This window comes from Polypterus senegalus, chromosome 4, assembly GCF_016835505.1.
Source record: "Polypterus senegalus isolate Bchr_013 chromosome 4, ASM1683550v1, whole genome shotgun sequence".
Taxonomy (NCBI): Eukaryota; Metazoa; Chordata; class Cladistia; order Polypteriformes; family Polypteridae; genus Polypterus; species Polypterus senegalus.
In genome coordinates this window covers 28,325,724-28,336,263 of record NC_053157.1, presented here as the reverse complement: position 1 = coordinate 28,336,263, position 10,540 = coordinate 28,325,724, and the positions used below count along the sequence as shown (strand labels likewise).

At 40.7% G+C, this 10,540-nt stretch overlaps 1 protein-coding gene across 3 annotated transcripts in view; it reads right to left on the bottom strand.

Annotated features, from left to right (window-relative positions):
• Nucleotides 1-5,394: 5,394 nt before the first annotated feature.
• si:dkey-247m21.3 (5-hydroxytryptamine receptor 4) overlaps nucleotides 5,395-10,540 on the bottom strand; it is a 333,240-nt gene continuing 328,094 nt past the window's right edge. Inside the window, exon 7 of one of the 3 annotated variants that reach the window (XM_039750378.1) lies at nucleotides 5,395-6,138. In XM_039750378.1, coding sequence (XP_039606312.1) covers nucleotides 6,045-6,138 — 94 coding nt within the window. In that variant the 3' untranslated portion in view covers nucleotides 5,395-6,044. The remainder of the gene's footprint in view (nucleotides 6,139-10,540) is intronic. The other 2 variants (XR_005633290.1, XR_005633289.1) reach the window with 2 other exon arrangements.

Below are 10,540 nucleotides of genomic sequence, written 5' to 3'. Positions count from 1 at the left end.
TAAACTGGATACATTAGGATTAAAAGTCAAGACGGAGGTAAAAAGCTTAGGGGTGATTGTTGACTGTAATCTGAATTTTAAATCGCATATTAATCAGATCATTAGGACAGCATTTTTCACTTAAGAAACATAGTAAAGTTAGACCTCTTATATCACTGAAAGATGCTGAGAAATTAGTTCACGCGTTTGTTTTCAGTCGACTAGATTACTGTAACGCACTCCTCTCAGGACTACCCAAAAAAGACATAAATCGTTTGCAACTAGTGCAGAATGCAGCTGCTAGAATCCTAACTAGGAAAAGAAAATCCGAACACATCTCTCCAGTTTTGATGTCACTACACTGGTTACCTGTGTCATTCAGGATTGACTTTAAAATTCTGCTTATGGTTTATAAAGCCTTAAATAATCTCGCCCCATCTTATATATCGGAATGTCTGACACCTTATATTCCAAATCGTAACCTCAGATCCTCAAATGAGTGTCTCCTTAGAATTCCAAGAACAAAACTTAAAAGAAGTGGTGAGGCGGCCTTCTGCTGTTATGCACCTAAAATCTGGAATAGCCTGCCAATAGGAATTCACCAGGCAAATACAGTAGAGCACTTTAAAACACTGCTGAAAACACATTACTTTAACATGGCCTTTTATAACTTCACCTTAATCTTAATCCTGATACTCTGTATGTTCAATTCATCATAATAACTATTCATGGTGGCTCTAAAATCCGTACTGACCCCTACTCTCTTTTCTGTTTCTTTTTCCGGTTTCTTTGTGGTGGTGGCCTGCGCCACCTCCACCTACTCAAAGCTTCATGATGCTCCAACAATGATGGACGGATTAAAAGGCAGAAGTCTACATGACCATCGTCATCAAGCTCTTCCGTGAGAACCCTAAATCCAAAGAGGACTGTTTCATTTATGTTAGGTAGAATGTCCAGAGGGGACTGGGTGGTCTCGTGGTCTGGAATCCCTACAGATTTTATTTTTTCTCCAGCCGTCTGGAGTTTTTTTTGTTTTTTCTGTCCCCCCTGGCCATTGAACCTTACTCTTATTCGATGTTAATTAATGTTGATTTATTTTGTTTTCTTATTGTGTCTTTTATTTTTCTATTCTTTATTATGTAAAGCACTTTGAGCTACTGTTTGTATAAAAATGTGCTGTATAAATAAATGTTGTTGTTGTTGAATGAATTAAATTAATTGAGTGGAGAATTCAACACTAGGTTCCGTGATTTTAAAAATCAAGAAGCAAACTTGTAAATTTTCTCTTGTCCATTTGATGTTGATGTCGAACTAGCTCCACTTTCATTGCAAATGGAATTAAATGAACTACAAGAGAACCTTGTCCTGAAATCAAAATTCAATGATATTGAATTACTTGAATTTTTTAAAAAAAACGATTTCCCACGTGACAAGGTTCCAAAGCTGACAGCTTTATTTGGCAGCACCTATAAATGCGAGCAACTTTTTTCAAGGATGAACTTCGTAAAATCCAAAACCAGGACGCAAATTACTGATGAGCACCTAGAAAACACGTTGCGAGTTTCCATGTCCACAATATCTCCTGATATTGATAAGCTTGTGTCCACCATGCAATCTCAATCGTCGCATTAATAAAGAGTTTTTATTAAATAATATATTAATAAATATTTTTTTGTTTTTTTTTGGCCTTCTTGCATTTTCGATTTTCAGAAATACATATATATCCTGAAGTACTCTGGCCCGCGTAATCTTTCTACTTTCTAATCCGGCCCATAGTCCTGTCAAGATTGCACATGCCTGGGTTAAACAAACTGAATCAACTTAGTTTTGTTTGCTTTGTCCCTGCCCCCCAATTTTCATTAAAACTACTGTTCTTGAAGTTTGGAATTAATAAAAAATCTGTAGCTTTACAAATTAATCTTAAGCATGTTAGCAGGTTGGATAATGGATGAATGGATGTTCCCAAAAGCACCAGCTAAACTGGAAATTAATGCACCTTTTTAGTAGTATGCAGAAGATACAATGGTAAATCAAAAAGTAAATGCAATTTGAAAATGTGTTTGCCACTGCAACCGATAGATGCTGGCACAATACAACACAATTGCAATGCCTTATGGGTATTTTGACCATGCACTGTGCTCTGCCATTAGTATTCTTGAAGCCAAAGTCAAATGAGCTTGGACAGTCCGCTGCTGGATCCCACCATTCCTGAACAATGTACTATTGTGAGATTTCTTTGGGCAGAGGGAGTGAAATTCACCTGTAACCCAAAGAACAGTAAAAGGAACTCGGTGAAAAGAGGATTGAAAAGCACAAGTCAGGGAATGGAGACAAGAAATATCCAAGATTACAGAATAGCCCCTGAAGTCCAGTTACGTCAATCATTAAGAAATGTAAACCGCACAGCACAGCTGTAAATCTGCTACAGCAGGCCATCCACAACAACTGAGCAATGGTGCAAGAAGACGACTAGTGAGGGAGACCTCTAAACTAAACTCTGAAGGAATGACAAGCTACAGAGGCTCAGATTTGAAAGACTGCAGACAACAACTGCTGCCCAGGTGCTTCATTAGTCACAGCTTTATAGGAGAGTGGCAGACAGAATGGCACAAAAATCGCACATGAAATGTTGACAGAAGCCTCATGGTTAGACTGACGTCAGCTGGAAGAAGATTCTGAGGTCTGACTAAAATTTTAGCTTTGTAGCTATCTGACTAAAATCCATGCAGTCTCCATTAACAAACACTGACAGAAAATGGATCCCACTAAACTGCTCAGTGACTTTAAACATGGCACTTTAATAGGATGCCACCTTTGCGAAGAACCAGTACGTGAAATTTCTGCTCTATTAGAGTTGCTCTTGTCGACTGTACAGATATGTGCTAATATTATGAAGTGGAAGACAGCTCCACCATGAAGGGGTAGACAAATGCAAACTCACAGATATCACTGAAGCCCTCTGTGTGTAAAAATCACCCATACACTCTTCTGTCACTCACATCAGCGTTCCAAACTACCTTTGGAAGCAACATCAACATAAGAACTGAGTATCAAGAAGTTTATGAAATAGATTCCCATGTTGCTGAACAGCTTCACATAAGACTAGTATTAACCACAATGCCAAGCGTCAGTTGGAGTGGTGTCCAGCAATGCTGCCATTGGACTCTGTAGCAGTGGAAACATGTTCTCCGAAGTGATGCATCACACTTCACTTTCTGGCAAGCTGATGGACAAGTCTGGCTTTGGCAGTTGCTAGGAGAACTCTACCTTCCAGACTGCATTTTGTTAAATTTGGTGGTGGAGGGATAATGATCTGGGGCTGTCTTTCAGGGTTTGCACTTGTGCTAGGCCCCTTAGCTTCAGTGACGATCACTGTTAATGCTACAGCATACAACGACATTTTAGACCACTGTGCATTTCCAACTTTGTGACAATATTTTTGGGAAGGTTCTTTTATTTTCCAGCATGGCTGTGCCCCTGTGCAAAACCCAATAAAGACACAGTGGAACTCGAGCGGCCTTCACAGAGCCCTGACCTCAACCCTACTGAGCACCCTTGGGATGAATTGTAGTGCCGAATGTCATCCAACATCACTGCCTGACGCCACAGATGCTCATTGGGCTGAATGGGCAGGGATTTCTACAACCGTGCTGCAGATCTTGTGGTAAGCCTTGCTATAGAAGTGCATTGAGCAGGGTGGAGACTCCACTGAGCGATATCATTATCAGTTTTGTTAAGGTTCGCTCCATTTTCTAATAAATGCCATTTTCTAACTTTAGCTTGACTCCCCCTCATAGTCCAGTTTGAATGGTTTTTGTTAATCCACTTACAAATGGTGAAGCTGAATCGACTGCCTACCTTTTGATGATAGATGACATAGCAGCCCATTGCCAGACATTAAGATTAATTAAGATGAGATAATCTCCATTATAATTTTAATCAATATCAAATTATGCGATAGCTAACAGTCTGATTACCATTTTGGCATTCCTTGCAATTCTGTGTATGTACACCTGATGTGTGCATTTCCATTCTCAAAATAGATCTGTGAATCTGTCATCGTCTAGATCACTAGAAACTAGCTGTGCTACCTGTCAAAGTAATCAACCTTCTTGGTGGTGGTTGCAGTGCACCATGCAATGCACACCTCTCTGTTATGTGCCATTTGGTATGGGGTTTGAAAAGCACTGGTAATGTTTGTAATGTGCCATCTGTTGGAATGAGAAATGCAATGCATTTTATTACTCCAGATGTCTGTGATGCACCATATTTTGGAAAGACAGAAACATAGGAACCAGACAAGCACTTAACCTCCTTAGCATTAGACCCGAGCATCACTCGGGGTGTAAAAACAGTGCTAAAAGCGTTGGAACTGAGCATCACTTGCACTGCATATACAGCGCTAAAAACGATCGTCCCGAGTGTCTCTCGAACAACTGTATAGACACGTCTCGTATAAGACCCGAGGTTTACTTGGGCTGCCAACAGCGATCGTGTCGAGTGTTACTCAGGCCTGAGTGTCATCCGGGCAACAGCGTAGATGCATCTTCTTCTTGCCTCATCATGGCGTCTCGTAACAAAACGCCTCTCATCTGCAGTGATGACGACGTGAATCTGTCTTCAGGTAGTGAAACTGAAAGTGATCCTGGGAGTCTGAAAGTGACGCTCACGCCATTCGCACACGTGCAGTGTGCTGTTCATATTGTTCTTCTTCTTATTATTCATTACCATTACTATTATTTGTATCATTATACTTTCTACACTTCTATGTGCTTTTAGTGTCTTGCACTTTTTACAGTAGAAAGATGAGATTTTTTCAAGCCAAAACATGCAATGCTTTTTAAATGTTTTTTTGAGAAAAAATGTAAGGCTAAGGCGGCTACTCTTTTAATTAAGGTAAACTAGCTGTGCTACTGGCCTAAAACTGATTGAAATCTAAGTAATCGACGCAGACCTCAGTATTAATGCTTGCAGTGCACCGTGCAGTGCGTGGGTCTCTGTTATATGCCATTTGGTATGGGATATGTCAAAAAAGTATTAATGTTTGTGATGTGCATCTGTTGGAATGACAAACAATGCATTTTATTACTGCAAGTGTTTGTGATGGACTTTCCTTTGGAATGACAGAGACACAGACACGTATCCTTTTATTTAGGTGAATACTAAGGGAGCTCGATAAGTTGCACTCATAATGCAAAGTTCATTTAAAAAACAGGTTATATTTCCATTTCCATTGCATTTGTATTTTCACATACTGGATTTTTTTCTTTGAACACTGCTGATTTTATCCTTATTTTCTTTTTTTTCCCCATCCTTTGAATTTCAAAACGTTGACTGTTTCTGTATGGCTGAAAACCAGAGGAGCAAATAAATCCATTAAGACAACTTACATTTAGATTGCATTTATAAAAACAATTTATTTATCATTATTCTTTTCACAATTTTTTTGCACGTTTTAAGTCACATTGTCTGTAAAGTGCTTCAGAAGCAACTGCGTTTATAGCAGTAAGAACACGCTAATCTTTGTCAGCATTCTGTGGTCTGTGTGCAGTTCACAGCATGCCGCCTCCTGTCAGGATGCCTCGGAGGAAGTGAGCCGCCTCGGAAAATCTTCAAGGATGCACAAACGCTGTTAAAAAGAAGAATGACTGTACAAAGGGGATCCATTGAAGGTCGTATAGAAGAAAGAAAATATAACGATGCATGGCACAACTAAAATCAGACATGTGGGGAGCATGAGGACCCTGCAAAAGTCCGCGCCCATTGTCCCATTTGAAAAGACATAACAGTACCACTTCCATTGTGGTGGCTAACTATCCAAAACATTGTCAAATGGTTACTGCAGAAAATGACAGACTATCTTTTTTTTTTTATAAATATTAACCTGTTGCAAATAACTTCATTAGCAAATTGCAAATCTAAATTTGAAAACAACAACAACAAAAAAATAGAGCTGTCACATAGTAACAAAGTTGTATCACTTCTCCCTACTGTTGAAGCGTAGTGTGCATTTAAATAAATAGAGTCCTAGAATTAAACACGTCGAGTCGCAGACGCCGAGTCCTTTAGACTTCTCCAGCTGAATCCTGGGACTCCATTTCGTTGGAGAGAATCTGCCTCCCATTCTCACTATGATGCCGACTGGGAAGAAATGCTAATCTAGGAAAAAAGAGAAGAGAAAAAAGAAGAAATGTACTGTAAGTTTAGGAACATATTAAATTGAATACTTCATTCTTTTATACCTGGGAGTGGAAACTCCAGGAAAACCTAGTATGTCACATCTTTCAAGTTTTCAGACAAATTGAGAAAATGATGTCACCCCTATAATTATCGATCTCTAGATTTCATTTTTACTGAGCTTCACGTACACAATATTGTTTGTTCATGACTCTACAGCACCTGCCATTTAAATCACGCAGTCGCAGAATTTAAATCACGGGATCATTTTCATTGGTAGGCGGCCTTTTCTCATTGGTCAATGGAGTTGCCAGGTTTTTGTCTTGCAGTATGTAAAATACTGTGGACATACTCGCTGACTGGAATAAAGACATCATCATCATCATCACCACCTAGTAACTCCAAAAACTAAAAAAACTCAATTTTGAAATAAATAGCAGTTATTAGGTTTTTCCATTACACGTGAGACTTCTGGAGGGCCATTGTGGCTACAAGTGTTATTTCCACACTATTTCTTATTTAGAATTTAATTATTTTTGTTTATTTAATGGTCCATTTATTAGTTTATGTCTATTGCCATGCTGCTGCTGCAGCAGAAATACAATCTATTAGATAAACTTTATTAATCCCCTGGGAAATTCAAATGCATACAGCAGCCGAAACATAAAGAAACAAGAATATAAAACTTACAGGTCAAACACAGCCAATCGATCGATAAATGAAGAAATAAATCAAAATAAACTTAAAGAGTACATCAGGTGGAGGCATTAAATTGCCTGATAGCAGTGGGAAGAAAAGACCCCCAGAGGCACTCCTTAGCACACCGTGGTGGAATGTGCCTCTGGCTAAGAGCTCTCCAAGAGAGTGCAGGATGGACGGGACTTTCCATGGTGGCGTCCAAGTTTACCACCAGTCTCTTTTGTACAACAGCTTCCAGTGTGTTCAGCGCTCACCATGCGATGGAGCAGGAGAAGTTTATTTAGACTTTATGTTTCTTTTCAGCTCAGGTTGCTTCTCCAGTACACCACACAGGCTACAATAGACTGGTAGGATATTTCCACAGCTTGAGGCACTGTGACACTACTGGGGTCCTTCAGGGGAGCATCTTGAACTCGCTATCGCTGATAACGTACCCGAGGGATGAGTCTATCAAATGAGGACAAAACACAAAGCAAGGGGTAGGCGATCTGATGTTCAGTGCTTTTATTAAAATCAATCCAAACCAAAGAGTTCAAAACAGTGCAGTGCAAAAAATTCAATAAATAAATACTGTATTTACGCGTGTACCACGCGTACATTTGTTCCCAAAAATTAGCATTAGAAAATCAGGTGCGCGTCATACGCGAGGAAATGTAATTCTGTAATGTTTACTTCTTCTGCTTCGGCTCACTCGCTCGCGCTCTCTCTCTCTCTCTAAACGCTTCCTATACAATCACAACTCGCGTTGTACACGGGGAAGAGCGATTTTCGCGATTTTCTTTGTAAAAATTAGGGTGTGCGTCTTACACAAAGGCGCGTGGTACATGAGTAAAAACAGTAATCTCTTAAAATGAGGTTCAGATTTCACAAGCAGGAGTCTGTCCTTAAAAATCAAGTCCGTTTTTAAAATGGACATCTCCCTGGCTTAACCAGCTCAGGTCTTTTAGCCCGGAGAGACGTCAAACTAACAGGTTCAGCTGAACTTCTTCCAAGGATTTGGGTCCCTGTTGACCCGTGGGTCCCAGCAGGCCTCCCAGGTAAGAACCAAGGCACATGTCCTTACTGTCCATGGCTCCAGAGGTGCTCCCCATCTGAACTCCTGCTGCCTTTCTGGACTTATACAGCGAGTCGCACCATCCAGCACCACATCACTCCGGCTCCCTCAATAGCTCAGCCGCAGCGATTCACTTAAAAAGCCCCCCAACGTCGGCCAAACGCTCTACAAAGGGCTCTCCACACGGCTTCTTGCTTCCTCTTTCTCTCGCTCACTTTCATCGGCACTCCCCCGTCTTCCTGCCTGTTTCTTTCTCTCTTCTTTAACCACCATTCTTTTCCTTTCTTCTTCCTGTCATTTTTCTTCTCTCTCTTCGATTCTCTGTGCCAGCTACCATTTAAATGCCTCTGTGAGCACAGCGTCTCAAACATGCACTGCAGAAAGCCGATGAAGTAATTAAGACAAAATGTACCCTCAGGTATAGGTATGTCCCGTCTCAATTACCTCCCCAGCCTCCTGCAGCTGTGCGAGCACGCACTCCAATGGAGATTATAGACCCGGTATTCCACATGCACATATCAAAAAACCTTAGCAATTCCAGTCTGCTCTGGCACTTCTTGTACAGACCAGTCCAGTTTGTCATTTATATGGACCCCCATGTACTTTTACTTTTTAATGGTGACTGGTCTCAGAGGTTCCTTGGCACGCTGTAAGTGATACTGATGTTGAGATGCAGGTTGATGTCTCAGCACAACAAGACAAGACTTACAGGGAAAACTTTGGGGTTGGTGGCAGGACTGGCACTCCAGCCACTGTTAAAAAAAAAACCTCACCCTGTCCTGTGTGGTATTGAGGTGTCCCCCACTGCTCTCGGGTCCCAATTCAGGTGGTTTCTGTGATGTGTGCGGCAATGTGCTATCAGCTCATGCTCCTATCCTCCTCTTCTTCCTCCTCCTACATATGAAAACGTCTGTAGATGTCAAGTGCTGATATTGTGCTGGATGTCTATTGTGTTAAGGGTAAACTGCTAGGGAGAGAGGACAGTTTTCTGAGGTGCTCCAGTATTACACAACACCATTTCTGACACACAAACTGCTGTCTGTTGGTCAAGTAGTCCATGATCCAGGAGACTGTGGGGCATCAAGATTCAAAGCCTTGAGCTTTTTCCCCAGTCAATGAGGCAGAACGGTGTTAAAAGCAGTGGAAAAGACAAAGAACATTATCCCGACTGTGGTGCCAGCTTTGTCCAAGTGAACGTAGGCTCTCTGTAGCATGTAGATGACATGTGGCCAAAAATATGTGGGCAGCCATCCAAATGACTGAGTTCAGGTGTTTCAGCTGCACCCAGAAAACCAAGCACATAGCCATGCAGTCTCCATTGGCAGTAGAATGGGTCGTACTGAAGAGCTCAGTGACTTTAAATGTGCACTGTCACAGGATGCCACCTTTGTCACAAGTCAGTTTGTGTAGAGAATCATAATGAGGTGTAGGGAAAATGCTTGTAGAAGTGGGCATATCAGGGGGTTTAGACAATGTGCCTGCAGTAGGTTACACTATTAATGACATATTGGACATTCCAGTACAGAAGAATAGTACAGCATAGTATTTATTTTATAAGTCCCACACTCCTGGACTACATGTTTGATTATCTTCTATGTATAAAATATGACCAGTAGTTTCACATCTTTTATAGCAGGTGTAGCAGCTCAAAGTTTTAAGCAGTGACATTGAAAGCTTCAGGCGTAATCATTCACGTGGTGATGTAGCTTCAATACAAGGGGGTACCCAAAATAACCAGAATCTGTACCTATTGCACAATCGAGACTTAGTTGTGAATTTGTCCACTAGGTGTAGCATACTTACAGTATTCCGTGGCAGCCTGCCAAGCGGCGTTACTCTGTTTTGTTCGTACGACATTCCATATCAGTTTTTCTTAGTGTTTATTATGTGTATTCTGCGATTTTTGTGATAAAGAACAGCGAGTCTGCATTAAATTTAGTTTCCTCTTAGGGAAAACAGATGATGAAACTGTAGTGATGCTTGAAACTACTGTTAAAGAGGAAGCTTTAAGTAAAACACAGGTCTACGAGTGGTCTTCACGTTTCAAACAAGGGGAAATGTCACTTCAAGACCAACCAAGATCTGGCCGACCTTTCCACAATTAGGAATGATGAAAATCTTGAAAAAGTTCACACTGCAATTTACGAAGATCATCGTCGGTCCATTGAAGAGATTTCTGAATTGACTTGTGTGTTTTGGAGATCTTGCCAACGAGTTTTAATAGAAGATTTGAACATGAAACGCGTTGCTGCAAAATCTGTACCTCAATTGCTCACAGAAGATCAGAAAACCAGCTGTGTTAACATGTGCCGTGATTGGAAGGACCAACTTCAAAATAATCTGTACTTTCTTTCTCGCTCCATCCTATATTTCAGAATGTCTTACACCTTACACTCCTAATCGTAACCTTAAAAGAAGTGGTGAGGCGGCCTTCTGCTGTTATGCGCCTAAAATCTGGAATAGCTTACTGATAGAAATTCGCCAGGCTAATACGGTGGAGCACTTTAAAAACTGCTAAAAACACATTACTTTAATATGGCTTTCTCATAGCTTCATTTTAGTTTAATCCTGATATTCTGTATATGCATTTAATTATCATTATTATTCATGGTGGCTATGGTTTTCTGTGGT